At 38.5% G+C, this 15,349-nt stretch overlaps 1 protein-coding gene and 1 long non-coding RNA gene across 2 annotated transcripts; both read left to right on the top strand.

The window, feature by feature from the left end:
* Positions 1-570: 570 nt before the first annotated feature.
* LOC146689732 (uncharacterized) lies at positions 571-14,998 on the top strand. The gene is made up of 4 exons (XR_014915890.1): positions 571-656; positions 820-970; positions 14,588-14,792; positions 14,875-14,998. It is a non-coding gene; the product is annotated as an uncharacterized LOC146689732 (long non-coding RNA).
* LOC146689733 (macrophage mannose receptor 1-like) lies at positions 6,071-8,930 on the top strand. The gene is made up of 4 exons (XM_085437151.1): positions 6,071-6,163; positions 6,571-6,942; positions 7,480-7,794; positions 8,262-8,930. The coding sequence occupies exons 1-4, from the start codon at positions 6,106-6,108 to the stop codon at positions 8,642-8,644; spliced, it is 1,128 nt and encodes a 375-aa protein (XP_085293277.1). The 5' UTR covers positions 6,071-6,105; the 3' UTR covers positions 8,645-8,930.
* Positions 14,999-15,349: the final 351 nt, after the last annotated feature.

A 15,349-nucleotide genomic window follows, 5' to 3' on the forward strand; every position in this document is an offset into this window, starting at 1 on the left:
TACTACTACTACTACTACTACTACTAATAATAATAATAATAATAATAATACTTAACTGTAGGAGACTTAAAGTCAAGTATTGTAATGCAAATAGATAGCAAAGCTTTCTCTTTTGTAGTTTGTTGGAAAATGAATGTGTTGGCTGCTTAACCTAGTTATACCTCTAGATGGTGCATTCAAGGACACAGAAAAATTTAAGGACCGGGGACGTCCAAAGGCAAAAAATAAAAAATAAGCACGACCAACCCAACCTTTTTTTCCCCAAAATTATATAATTTTTTTGAATTAAGCACATGTAAGGCAGCTCCCCCTCCTCCTCAAAGCTTTGTTCTCCTCCTCCTCTTCTCTTTCTGCCTGTTTAAAAGCACACTGTTTCCATAGAGACACAGTTACTGCCTGACAACTTGTGGTCAAGGAAGTGTTAGAAGAAAAGACATAACAGGGCAGTCAAACATACTCCACCTCTCCAGTCTCTCCTCCACCTGCCACTACTCTCACTACAAATCACAGAGACTCCTGTCAGCGCCCTGTCATATGTTTTCTCTACATCCACAAAGGCACAGTGCATCTCCTTCTGCATAGACTCTTAAAGCAAACATTGCTTCTGTAGTAAACTTTCTCACTATGATATTTTTCCTGATGCATTTTTCAGTTAAGTGAGTTTGTAACTGTTGAATGTAACACACACACACACACACACACACACACACACACACACACACACACACACACACACACACACACACCCCTTGACTTTCTTTGGGCACAGTAATGTGCTCACAACAAAGGGCAAAAAGTGAAACAGTCTTACTTTTGCAGGCGGAGGCAAAGCGTAGAGGGGAGGTGGTCTGAGTCAATACACACAAATCCTGAAATTTCCAGAGTGCAGGGCAGGGAGGCGGGGAGATGAGTGACACAGAGAAACTGCAAGCAGACCAGGGACTGAACAGGAGAAAGCTATAGCGGTTAGGTGAGTAATGTCTGGAGAATTGCTGTGAGAACAGGAGAGAGCACAATGAGTCCACAGTAGCATTATGATTTAAATCTATGAACTATGACGGCCTTCACTAACTAGGGTTAGCAGATGTTCTGGCGAGGAACGATTGTGAGCACTGGTCTTAAATAGCCTAATTACTCACAGGTGCCACTGGTGTTGTGACAAACCATCCTACTTTGGCAAAACGCCCTACCATACGTAGTTTATGCACATTTCTGCAGTCATGCAAGAATTCCACAAATTTAAGTAGGTAGGACCGTTTGCCACCCAACTACACCCTTCAGACTATGCTTCTACCTCACAGTCACAAAGGTAGGACAGTTTGCCACTGTATTTTGTGTTGTTCTTCGCCCAGGGGTGGAAACGCCAACAACACAGAAAAAAAAAGAAAAGAAAAAAAAAAAAAAAGGAAGAACTACCCAGACCATGACAATCAGCCAATTATTGTATGGCATGCTCTACCTTACCTTCTGAGCCACAGTCTTAAATAAATACACAGTACTGTTGATACCAACGTCACAACAATCTGGTCATAAAGACAACTGTTTGACAAAGTTGAGCTTTGACCTGATGATAACTAAAAAGAAAGGTTCAGGCATTTTCAGGTGTACTGAAGGAAACCGTAGATTTAGTGCCAGATTCAGAGTCAGTCTTTAATAAAGTAGTGGACTAGCTAACACAACCAACTCAAGCCCAAATAGACACATATGAAAAAGCAGTGTTTTCACTTCTTGATTGCTGTTGCTTCTGGTAACTTAATAAGTCAAGTTTTAACAGCCATCGATCTTTACAGTAATGTACTACACTTATACTAAATTAAGGACATCACACAGGAAGCCAAGTGGATGGCTTTCGCATACATTTGAAAACACTTACACTGTCTCCTATTTTAGTGCCAGAACTCACTGGCCGGCAATCAGCAACTCTGTGCAATTCCTGCCTTATAGAGCAGTACACATAGGTACACACACAAATATACACGCAGGGCTTAAAAGCAAAGTCTTGGGCAAATGTCTCACAGCACTTACGTGGGCAAAACTGCTTCACCTGCTTTCTCCCTTTACCAGCTTTCCCCACTATTGCATCAGTTCCCAGGGTCACTGCGGCCTCACGCCTACAGAGGGGGAGGTTCGACAGCAGAGCAAACTGTGTGCATGCGTATCAAAGTTTTACTTGCACACACTTGAAGAGAGCATGAGTACTCCAAGCGCATGTGACCTCACTTCAAGCACACAATCCGTGGGTGCATACGCATCAATACTCGCCAAGAATCTGATTTAGACCTTGGCTAAAGTGCCAAGCATGCACCTTGCTGCACTGCTCACAGGTACGTGGAATCTGTTCAGTAATAATGAAGCATTTGACCTGGCTTCATGACCCTCAAAGCTTTGCACCTTTTGTGCTGCCTTTATATCAACTTCGATCAAAACATGAATATAATCACGTCCAAAGATTGCACTGATAAACGCTGAGTGTCTCTGAGAGTTCCTGTGGTGTTTTATGGAGATAGTTTTGCTTTTCTGTTTCAAGAATTGCCCTCTTAGAATCGATGAAACTATGGATTTCTTAACAGTGTTGTGTAACAACATTATAGTTAAAAAGCCATTTTTTAAATTGTAGCAGCTACTCACACTGGGCATGGTTTCCTTGGAGCGTGCCTGAGTCCTCATTTACCGAGTTGGCCTGAGTATGCTTCAGTTTGTCTCGGCATTTCGACACCTCTCTCTTGTGCTCGCTCTCTATCTTTCTCTCTTTTATGCACACACGCATTCTTGAAAAGTGCTCATGCACAACACAAAGACGTTCATGTTTTTAAGATTTTTGTGGCTTAATTGCGGAACCAATTTACATACTTGTTAATTACTTAATAAAGGAGGTAGCTGTCACTGTGGAAGCACTGGATCCTCCTGAGTCCAGCTGAAACAACCAAACAGGTCAGTGCACAGTTAGCACCTGAGCACATGGAGTGCGCAGTAATGACACTATGGAGGTTAAATGTGCTCAAATCCTAATATTTTATAATGCTCTTAAATTACCAGTGACATCTTTCAATAGTTTCTTCTTTTAAAAGAAAGCCTTCTTTTCAGTTCAGTTAATAAACTGAAAACAAGTATTTCTTACACAGCGCTGTAGAACCAGATTTATTCTCCTTCTCAGTGGGCCTCTCTACCAGTGTTGCATTGCTGAGCTTATCTAACAGGTGCTTTTTCATATTTAGAGTTCTGATAGAAACGTAGCAGCCAACATTTGCATTTCATTATGATGCTGTTCTTGTTCCTTTCACCCACAAGTCAGAAATATGCAAATATGTTCATGATGTCAGTGCTGACTTAAACATCTGCACTGATACAACCACAGGATTTCACTTCCTTCTACTACTGCTCAGCTATGTGCCAAGCAGTGCTAGAGAGGCACAAATGTTTGTGATTATGACAGGCTGTCAAATTACTGAATTACAACATTAATCCCATTTCTTCTAACACCACCATGTTAGTGTGGCATTGTGAGGCTGTATGATGCACAGCATGAAAGCTGAAAAAAAATGTGAGCTAGGGCTTGAATCCTTGAGGAATGCTGTCCATTGAAGCAATTTACTGTATATTACAGAGCTGCTATTGTAGTGATGTGAGGCGACGCGTGCCCTTTTAATCGTGAAACTTTGTTTTGTCAGCAATGCAGGGATTCAGCTATGGTGTGACGTGAGAATCCATCTGATCTCTTAAACTTGATTTCTGCCTGTTCCTGGGGTACTTCCAATGTGGACAAAGGTGTTTCAGTTTATTGTGCTTCCAGCTACAATCGCTTTTTGTGAGCTGCCTTACTGCTAGCAGTAAATCGGACCGAGCGAGACATATTTGCAAGATTACAGATCTTATTTGAAATTCAGATGCGAGGCTACATGCAGATGCATGTGATGGGTGTAGCTCTGTTCCATTTCCTTGTGTATGTGGATGTTAAAGAGATTTGCAACATCAGGTGATCCACATACTTTATTTCAGAGTTCAGTGGCTAAGATCAGCCAAGTAAAGCAATTTCTGTATGTTCTTCTTTGCCCAGATGAAAAATTATTTTATTGTTTAAATGGCACCATACTGCAAACTTCATATTCTGTTTCTAGGCGTCTCCAAGTTACACGTTTTACACTGTAAATGCAAAATGTAATTCATATGGCACAAGCATCTATTGGTTGAGTTAGCTTTCTTTTCAAGTTAATACTGCTACAGTAACCCTAAACTGCTTTACATAACAGGCTATTGCCATTGTATGCTGTACATCTTAAGATTTGAATCACATCTAAAACACTTGTTTAAAAGATCACAGAACATAAGTCTGCAGAGTTTGTAACCTATTGACAAGTCTGCACATGGTGAAGTTTGGGGTTTGCGATATGATGTGAAATTATATGTGAAAATAATTTGCAGAGCTCAGAAAAATTTCTATACTTGACGTTTTAAACCCCTCAACAAGTCCAGAGTTAAATATTCACCAAAACCTGCAACCCGATTTGCATTTCTTCTCCTGACACACAGGGCTATTCATAGACACCTACAGTAAATTGCTGCCGACTCTACTCCCAGTCTCATGATTTGAATAATAAACAAATGTAGCTCTCGTGTACTGTGTAACTATATTGCCGAGTTCAGGAACAACAGGAAGCAAATGCAAAACATGCAAGGAAGTTTCGATGAGTAGAAGGTGAGCTTTATTAACCAAGCTAATAAAAAAGTGAGGAAATTGATGTTAGCAAAAACTTGAAAGATAATTTAGGAAAAATGCTTCAAAAGCTGAAGAAGGCAGAAATGCTGAAGGCATGAAACAAGAAACATGAGCGAAAAACACAGGTGGCGGACACTGCAGTGGAAAATAGATGAACTGGTAACTAACTGTGAAACAAGATGCAATGCATGACCCACAACAGAAAATATGCTTCACAATACACAGGAAGTAACAAAAACAAATGCCTTCAAGAAAGGGAGAGTAAAGCCCAGTGACTGGGAAAACAACGGTCCCGTGTGACAGATTACATTTGATTCAAGTAATTTGATATTTGAAGTTATAAACTCCAAATGTGATTAATCTGATGGGAAATTTATAGAAGAGAAAGAAAAAGGGGGGGGGGGGGGGGGGAAGGGCCATAACATGTTTACCAACTTTACAAAAATTCCTCTGTTCCCTATTGCTCATAGAATAATGCTTATTCAGATGAGACAGTGCAGTGGCTCAATGCTTAGCACTGTTGAATTATAACTATGAGGTCCCAGGTTCAAACTCAAGCAGGAGTTAGGAAAATCTAGGTTAATGCTGCTTTCCTGGACCTATAGGACACTCTTAAGAAAGAGATTCTTAATGTGAGGAGTTTGACTTTGTGGCTGAATCAAAGCTAAGATGGAAAAATGTGAGTTACGCATTTAGATAGAACGAAGAAGGTCAGATGTGGTTAAAGATAGCTAGTAATGATCAAAGTTCCATATGATGATGGGTTTGTGTAGATTATTTGTATAAATTAAATTCAGAGGAATGTGTAGCTGTAGCACAGATTATTATCCAGGACTAAAATTAGTTAAAATTGTATCCTTTTGAATACAAGGGGTTTATCAATAGCTTACAAGTATTTAATGACTATAACAATCCAGGAATAGTCTGTCTTCTACTGTTAAAATATATCAGTTTTGTGTTTCTTGTTTTCAGGAGTTGTTAAGATTGATATACGGAAATATAATATTTCTATAACAATTGTGACTGCCATTCAGCCCCACAGGACAGGCTTTGGTTAACTATTAATCTCTAGGCGTCACTGTTTTTCCTATGTACACATTCAGTTACCTTCCATCGCTCTTAAATATGAACCCAGTGAGTTCCTAACACAAAACACTGACTGCAGTGGGCCTCTGACCAAAGCAGGTAAGAGACTTTATGCAATTTGGATTAATTTATTGAACAAACAAAGTCTGAACAAAGTCTGGTTACAGATAAGTTATTGTAAATAATCAGGGAATCAAACTTTTATTAATTCTTGAGCCACAGAGAATAATTGCCCTTTGACTTGGACTCCACTTTGTTTTTTAAATGATCTTTGTGCTTTTTTTCTAAGCCAGTCATTTTACAATATGAGCCTATCCCTAACCGTGCTGATGATGACCTCTGTGTTGTTGGTGCTGTCATTAGGTAGGTTTCCCCATCGTGGTCTTGATTTGGCTTGCATGTTGTGTGTGTGTGTGTGTGTGTGTGTGTGTGTGTGTGTGTGTGTGTGTGTGTGTGGACATAAAAGATGAATTTTAGGAGCAGTGCCTTCAAATAGTTCTATTAAAAGAAAGCCACTTTTAATGTTTTTCCCTGAATGTGATGTGTCACTGTTCTTATTTTACATGTAACAGCTTGTAAATTAATGAAATATTCCTTAGAGATGTAATAGGCAAAAGGTTATTATTTTATAGCTGGGAAATATATTTGTCATATTTTGAACCTAAATTACTTAATTTAACAGTCATGCTGTTCATAATGTTTGTTATTTCTATCATTATATATGTTGGGCAAATGAAAAATATGTTCCTGTTCTGTTTTCATTTTTATAGGACTTTTTGACTTTACAGTTGGAAGTCATCTGCGAAGGGTTTCGTTTTTTTTAAGTAAAGATGACGACAAAATGAACTGGATGGATTCACTGAACAAGTGTAAAAGCAATGACAGTTCATTGGTAACTGTGTATCATCAAGAGGACTTAGGTGCTCTTTTAAAGAATGTGCCTGGAGAGGAGGGGGTTCAGTTTTGGTCAGGGCTGCTTAAGAATCAAAGCAGTGTCACGATTTGGTCAGATGGAAACTCACTTGCATTTAATAACTCACAAGTAACTAGTATTGGTGATGACCAAATCTGTGAAGCTATGACAAACATAACATGGAAAGCTTTCAACTGTTCGGACAGGAAGCCTTTCATGTGCTACAAAGGTAAATCAAGCAAGTGATATTTGCTTGCATTTTGGTGATTTCCCTTTTTTTCTAATTCAAAAACAACACTTTGTAAGATGCCTCTTAAATGTTTGCAACACAGCACAGCTGCATTCATATTCAAGGCCTTCTTCTTTTTGTCAGATACATTGTTTTTGTGTACATTTTCTACTCATGCATTTGTGAGCAATTAATTGTGAACAGTGATGAGGTCCCAAAATGTTAATCTGCATGCTCAGTACAACAATCATACCAAAACCATGCAAGGTGTTTCCCTGAATGATGACAGGCACAATGTTTTTTGTACAAACCAAAATATATGAATTATCATGTGACTACTCTGACAGCACACCTTACCAGAGATATATTCCATTTAGGTTTTGTCTGATTTGAGTCACTTGAGTATGCAGTTTAAACAGTCTGGGTTTGCTTTAAGCCAGAACCACCTTAAAACTTGTGATGAAAATGCAGTTATTTTAATTAAATGAATGACAAAAAAATAAAACAAAATAAATGTTGTGCTTCTTTTGTTTGCAGATAATAATTATATACTGATTGATAAGGAAAAGGACTGGTGCCAGGCACTGCAGTACTGTAGAAGACATTACACTGATTTAGTGAGCATCAGTAATGAGACCCAAAACAATGACGTGTCTGAAAAAGGAAAAAACAAAACCTTTTGGATTGGGCTTCAACACGATCACTGGACATGGGTAGATGGAAGTTGCTCTACATACAGAAACTGGCCGAAGAATAATAATAATAATAATAATCCAGAGTGTGCTACCTTTGATTTGAATAATCTGCATAAAGTGCGGTGTGACATAGACGGAGGAATATTTTGCACTAAAGGTAAGTAACTATTTATTTCAACAAACTAATTTGACAGTAACTATGACAGGAGCTATTACCGATAATTTTGCTGTGAAATATGAATATTTTAAGTTAAAGTAACTATAGGAGGAGTCTTTAAAACAAAACTTAGCCAGTCACCAATTCAGTCTGAACTGATTAGCTCTAGTGTTGCCTAAATTACACAATTCTATTCGGGGTTTTTTATACTATTGTATTAACACAAGCACTTTTCCCCATATTTCCTTTAAGTAAAAGCAAGACTGAAAAGACAAATTAAAGGTCCACTAAAACCTCAAATGTGTATTTATATAAATAATTGACTTAGTAGAACAAACTGAATCTATCCAAGTATTATTTGCAACATAAGAGTAGTAATTATTTTGGCGTAGAAGGTTTGCATGCAGAATATTCATGATGTGACTGAAATTATATTATCTTACTTATATTTTTTGCGTGGTTTTCAGGCAACATGAGAATCAAAGTTATCAAAAATAAATCTACTTGGGAAGGAGCCCTTGACTACTGTGAGGAAAACCACAACGGCCTGCTGTGGATTGAGGATGAGGAAGATCAGAAGGCTGTTGAACAATGGCTAAATCACACTGAGGTTGAAGGTCCATTCTGGATTGGTCTCAGGCAGAGTACTCTCTTTGGGTTCTGGATTTGGAAAGACAGAACAGTGGGCTACAGCAAATGGAAGGATGGCAAAATACCAGCGATGCCCATGTCCAACCACTGTGGTGTCATTGATAAGACAAGCGCCCTTGGGCAGTGGAGTGATGAAGATTGTTGGCGTGAGCATCATTTTCTCTGTGAGGAGGAGATTGCATTTATGAACAAAAAATAGTTCATAGTCATCAATCTTTACTGATAGACTGGATTAGCATGTAGAAACAATGTGGGGGTGATCAGGGAGTTTAAATTTAACACATCCTAAGAGCTCATTTGTGCTTAGTTCCTCAATAGATGTTTTTATTTGTTCAGGTTAGTAAGTAATCTAAGATTATGATACTTTATGATGTAGTATAAGATATATAAAACATTAATGACTATAGTTGTAATAAATCTCAATTATTAGAAAAAACAATAGTTTTACAGAAGAGAAAAGATGAAATGTTAGAAATGATTATTAAGGCTTGCTGTGTTTTGGTTTTTGTTGTTTGTTTTTTGGGGACGGGGCGGGGGGGGGGGGGGTGATTAGTGTTTACATTTGCAAAATAATATGCCACATTAAACCATGTTTCGTAAGTGAACAGTATGATGGCAACGTTTTTAAGTTATGAAAGTCATATACTGAGTGGCATTTCATATAGACAGAGCATTTTTTTTTAATCATGTTTGTTGTGTGCATTGAGATTCTTTGAGAATTTCATGCTTTCATGTGAGCTTTGTCCAAAGTAAAACAAGAAAATGCTTCTGTAAATTTAACTCCACATGATTTGTTATTTTAACATAAATGGCAGAAATAGTTTTACTCCAATAATTTAACTCACTGAAGAAAAAAATTATAACGTGTGCTACCTGATGCACTGATTAATATATCCCACAGATAATGAAAACTGAGTGTTTTTTGTTTTGTTTGTAGTCCTGACTGGGAAATGAATAGTGTTTTTTTCTTAACACATTTACTTAATCATGTTTAATCTTTGTTTTTAATAACTTAACATTAGTAATTTGTCAAGTTCATATTATTGAAGTAAAAGTTTCTTAATCAGGATTACTGGAAGTTAATGCAAATAAAATTAATCTAGCACTTCATAACAAAGTTGTAATGTTGTGTGCTCAAACCCACCGACAAAATAAACAAAAGAAAACAAAAAGCACACAAACACACACACACACATAATACAGAGTCAATAGAAGAGAAAATAAACGTCATTGAAACTGAACTGGACACTGGAAAAATGATACTGAATATGGAGGTAGAAGACAGAATGAAAAGAGGAAAACAGCAGACAAGATTTATGGATGTAGTGAAGGAGAATACAAAGAGAGTTGGTGTGACAGAGGAGGATGTTAGGGATAGGGTAAGATGGAGGCAAATGGGCCACTGTGGCGGACCCTAAAGAAAGCATCCAACAAAAGAGGACAAAGACTAGAATAGGTCTGGAAAATGTACTTCATCGTTTACAATGTAAAGCATAAGTAACCCACCCCTAACATAAACACTATGCTAACAAATAAAAGGCCATAAATACAAAGAAAGACTGAGACAACATTTTTCCATGTGCTCAAAACTTGAGTAAAAAGTCTCAGTTCTGGTGTTTTCTAAAGCATTTTTCATGCAGTTTGTCCAAAGGCAAAAAGAGAAGACAAATGAGAAAGTAAGTGAAACAAAGTGAAAAAATGAAAGGGAGAGCCATAGGAAGGGGGGGAGAAAAAGAGGAGCAGATGGAGGGAGGGGAGGAGAGATGAGCAGTGGGGCCTGACTATTAACGTCATGGTGTGAGCCTGGGGCTCCTCGTGACACAAGAGATGAGTGGACATATTTAGCATAAATGCCAGACAACTCCGTAGCAACTAGCCAACCCATTACGCCCTATAATCGCAGGTCTGAACTCCCACTATTAAGTGCTCACATACAAAAATGAAGCCCTAATTACCTGCACTGGTTGGCAGCGATATTGTTGACAGGTTGGTGGGCTTCAGTATGTAATTGTTGGACTGTTGGCTAGCCTTCATCTTGACCATCTTCAGACTTAACATGCAATAACAGTTACTCAGTTGAAAGCAATACATCAGTTAGGGGATCATTTGATTTTAATCTCAGTCACACAATTGGCATCCTATAATTAAACAAACATAATCTGGTGATATTTTAAATGTGTGCTCCACCGATAAAATTCAAAGCAAAAGCAAATCAACCCCATGCCTGTATGAGCCAATCACACCTGCTCCATGCAGCACGTACCACTACTGGACAAGTAACACTACATTAAATGACAGATAAGAACCTGTCCGGGAAAGTTGGAGGTAAAATGAACACATTCAAAGATTTGTCTGCAAAGATACATTTATGAAGAGTAAAGGACAAGGATGAAAATGTGACAGCAGCGTTTAAATGTTTTTACCAGCAAAATCAACAAATAATTGTGGCAAATAATTAGGATCTTAATGATTTAAAAAATTCCTTATAAACATCCCGCCCTATTATTTGTCATCAGTCCAGTGGTGCAGTGTTTCCAATTTATTGCCATTTTCGCTTTACGGGAAATATTTCAAAATTGTCATTGTTTAGTCTTTTGAAAATTCTATTTAACATATAATCGACTTACTTTCATCAATTAACTGATCAAACAGTAAATAAAGTACTTCTTTAATCTTTTTTATATAACAGAATATATCAGTAATAACCCAGTAATAACACTGTATAGTAATAGATGAACAGTATAACAAGACTCAACCTAAATATTAAATTATTTTATTTTAAATTAAGGACATTTTTGTTAATGTTCATGGAACTGTATTTACATGCAATTCAGTGTTTTCTTTTTAATAAATAATTTACATTTTTTGAGACATTTTCCACTGCCATATATGTTGTTTTTTTTATTAATTAGTACTATTGACAGTGCTAAACACATTTATTAGACAACTACCCAATATAACATTTATGCCAAAGCCGCCCTAAAGTAACAGCATTTTTCTGTATCTGTAATGGTTAATCCACCACTATGCACAAACTCTTTAATCAAAGTGATATGTTATATGCTAAAATATAATTATCATTGTTATTTAATTGCATTCCTCACCAAACATTTTGATTTTGTGGTCAAATGTACCTAATTAATTTAATTATTTTTTGACATCTCTCTCTGTCGCAAACCCTTTAGACTAAGGCTACGTTCACACTGCAGGTCTTAATGTTAAATTCAGATGTTTTGATCAAATCCGATTTTTTTGTCAGCTTGTTCACACTACAAATAAAATGCGACAGCAAACGCGCTCTAGTGCATGTGCAAAAGAAGACGTCACACACAACGCGCTCCGTTTAGACCCAGAGCAAACAATATTGTTTGACTGATGGCCCTTAATATAAAGACTTATTTCGGACTTTACTTTTCCCAATTTTTTCTTTAAGTTATTTTGTTATTTACATAATAATGTAAATAACCTAATAATTATCCTTATTGCTGTTTTAAAGAGGAGCGGTGCTTCAAAGGATAGTTGCAGATTTCTGTTTGAATCTGCAGATTATACAGTACAAATAAAATGTTCACGTTTCTCCAACGTTGTCTTCCCAACAGTTTCACTAACATCTACACTGGATGGCCAGGAAGCGTTCACGATGTATTCTCGGGCTCTTCTCCGGCGCTGATAATTGGTGTCTGTCTTGTGTCAGTGACGTAAAAGCCGGATTTAATGCGACATGACCATTCAAACAGCAGTCGCTTTCTGAAACATCAGATATGTATCGGATTCAGTACCACATATGAAAGTGACCCAGATCGGATTTGAAAATATCGGATTTGTTCCGTTCACACTGTCATACCATGATTGGATATGGGTCGCATAGGGTCAAAAAAATCGGATTTGATGCACTTTCGCCTGCAGTGTGAACGAAGCCTTAGACTCACAAACCAAATCCTATCCGGTCTTTAAGTCTTACATCATTAGCCGTGTCTGGGTCCAAACTCCGCTGCAGGTCCATAACTCAAACGATCATTGCGGGATCACTGAGAGTTGAAAAACTGTCTGAATTCTTTCATCTGTAATAAACTGATCAGTGTGCCTCCTCTACCAGGTCCATCCAGGGCATCCAGGCATCAATGGAAACGGAATTTATGACATTTAACGGAGTTAGAAGTTAGCAGGGAGTTAGCTCACTAGTTTCTATCTAAATATAATATACCATGTTCTAACTGAGGGATTTCTGAAACAAATTAAAAGGTACAGCTCTGCTATCACTTCAGACATAAATGAAGACAGAAAACTAAACAGCAGTCACGTTTGTGGGGTTACTGAAGTTGGGCTAGCTGGTCTATAATGATGAGCTATGTGATCGCTAGCGACACAGCTATGTTAGCATAATATAAACACTGAAACTGGAGGATGAACGCTAACTTTTTTCCACTCGATAAAAGTTAACTTGAGGTTTCCCGATGGTTAGGGACAAATGTAATCACATGGCAGAATGCTGTAAACAGACCGAACGTCAGTCAGGAGAACAACTGAGATAATCCATCCACAATACGAGGTTAGTCATTAATATACTGCTGCATGGGCTGGGCTGTAGTTACATCATATGGTTTTAAATACTGAGCTTTAAAATGAATAGCAGTAATAAAAACCGAGAGAGGCCGACAGTGATCACTGACTGTTTTTAGGGGCTTTTTGAGATTAAATAGAACAAGAGAAAAATCTTTAAAACATGTTAAAAACACAAAAGCCTTATTAAACGCAGAGTAGTTTGGGCCTGGAAGCAGGTTTCATCACTTCATCACTTAAAGACCGGATAGCTGTACACACCTTAATTCTCTTAAAATTATTTTCCGTCTACATTTCTTGTACATTTTCCATTCCAAACTAAACAAACCACTTACAAAACATTATTTTCTGTGGAGGTGGCTTCAACAATGCATCCTTACGCCAACTGGGTTTAAATGTGTGCGTACCCTGAAAGCGCGCGCCGAACAGGCAGGCATCGAGTATAATGATTTGAATGGATTCAAGATGTTTATTATAATTACTAGTTGGCCACCACTGGCTGCTGAAGTCCCTGCCCCCTGCTTCAGCAGTGAAGCTCTTTCATAATTAGTATTCCAGTCCAGACCCTACCTTTCATGAGGTTTCTGTCGCTAATGGTTGATTTCACAATATCTGCATGAGTAATGGCATTTCAGACATGTTCAGTGTAGAGATGACTAATTTACATTGGAAATTGGCCATCAGAGCTGCCTAAGGGTCATAGTAGTTGAGCTGATGCAGAGGTAGGCATATGTGTGTGTGCCTGTATTAATATCTCTCTGTGTGTGGAGCTGGCCTTCATAGTCTGTTTCTTCACTAAACCTCTGGCCAGTGAGAAGTTCAAACTAGTCCCAGCTGACCAGTATTCACCTTCACTGTCATATCCATTCATGTGCATTTATGTGTGATTTTCTTCACATTAAAATGTGAAAATGCAGAGCAAAAGCAAAAGGTGCAGAAGGTTGTATAGTAATGTCACATCTTAGATGGCCCTTCAAAGTACCATTTAATAATATAAACACTTTGGGACAAAACAGTTCAAGTGACTGCTTGAGGGGTCACTAAACTAAGATGAGCTTCCCGAAGAACTACACACCCCAAAGGGCCTTTCTTTCTTTTTTTTTCTAAAAGCTGAAATAATAAAATGATCTAACAGCCATTTTTTAGTGCTAACATGGCTAACATTATATGAAAGCTTACCCTTTATTTTATTATTGTTATCCAATTCAACCAGTGACTGTATTTTAGCCACTCAAGGTTCCTGTTTTGCTGGAAGAGTACCAATCTTTATGGTGGAGGAAAAAGAGACCCTTGATACAGCACTCTCAAAAACTATATTTAGTTGACCAAAAAAGGAAGCAATGTCATGGTCTGAGTGAGCGGCTGCAAATTTTCCTGAGCATCCTTGGATCTGCCCATTGGTAGGGCCACCACAGCTTCACACATCTGGAGCAAATTGGGACAATTAGGCCAAAGGGCATTTAGGCTCAGCGCTGTCATCTCTTCCACGGCAGTTTGTCATCTACCTGATGTTGGCAACCGTCTCGCACATTCATGTTTCTGCTCGCAAATAGGTTGACTTAGGTTGTTTCTTGTGCTCCAGGACTTTCTCCAGTGCTGACTGCCACTCACTTCTTGGATCTCGGTTTGTACCCGCTCATTGGGAAATATCTCCAGACCTCACCTGTCTGCCCTCCTGCCCGCTCACGACTTTAGATCCAACAGACCCCAGGTCAGCCGTTTCACCTTCTCAAACCCCGAGGAATTACATCACCTCCCCCTCAACACCTCACCTCCACATCCTGCAAGTAAGGTGGAAAGACTGTTATACTCACCCTCTCTAGTAGTCCATTTTAACCAAGCTCTAACTCTGCTCTCCTCTCTCCCCAGTGTGACCATTACTTACCTAACCAGATCCAGTTGTCCTTATGGTCCTGCCACTCTGACAGTTTCACGGCCACGTTTCCATGCCACAGTTAGCCACGCCTCTGTGTATTCACCTTTTTCGCATGTATTGTACGTTCACCAATAAATTGTTTTGAAACGGTACCTTGCCTCCGCTTTGGGTTTATGCACTTCGGTTCTGTTCAAGTTGCTGGCCTCCCCCCAGCGTGACATGAATTTCCTCCTGGAGTTGCCAGAACCATGTGAACTTTCACCAAAAGTGGATTATATTTTCATTATTATATAGGAACATTAGGTATGGCTTGCTAATCCTTAGTTGGCCCGTCTTTTGCCTTGAGAACTGCCTTTGTTTTTCATGGCATAGCTTCATTGAGTTGTTAGAAGCATTTTTTAGGTCTGTAGTGACATGACAGCATCACACAGGTGCTGCAGATTTGTCGGCTGCACATCCATGGTGCAA

This window comes from Copadichromis virginalis, linkage group LG17 (genome assembly GCF_057382275.1).
Source record: "Copadichromis virginalis isolate Kocher_CV1m ecotype Utaka linkage group LG17, C_Virginalis_male_GT1.1, whole genome shotgun sequence".
NCBI classification, from domain to species: Eukaryota; Metazoa; Chordata; class Actinopteri; order Cichliformes; family Cichlidae; genus Copadichromis; species Copadichromis virginalis.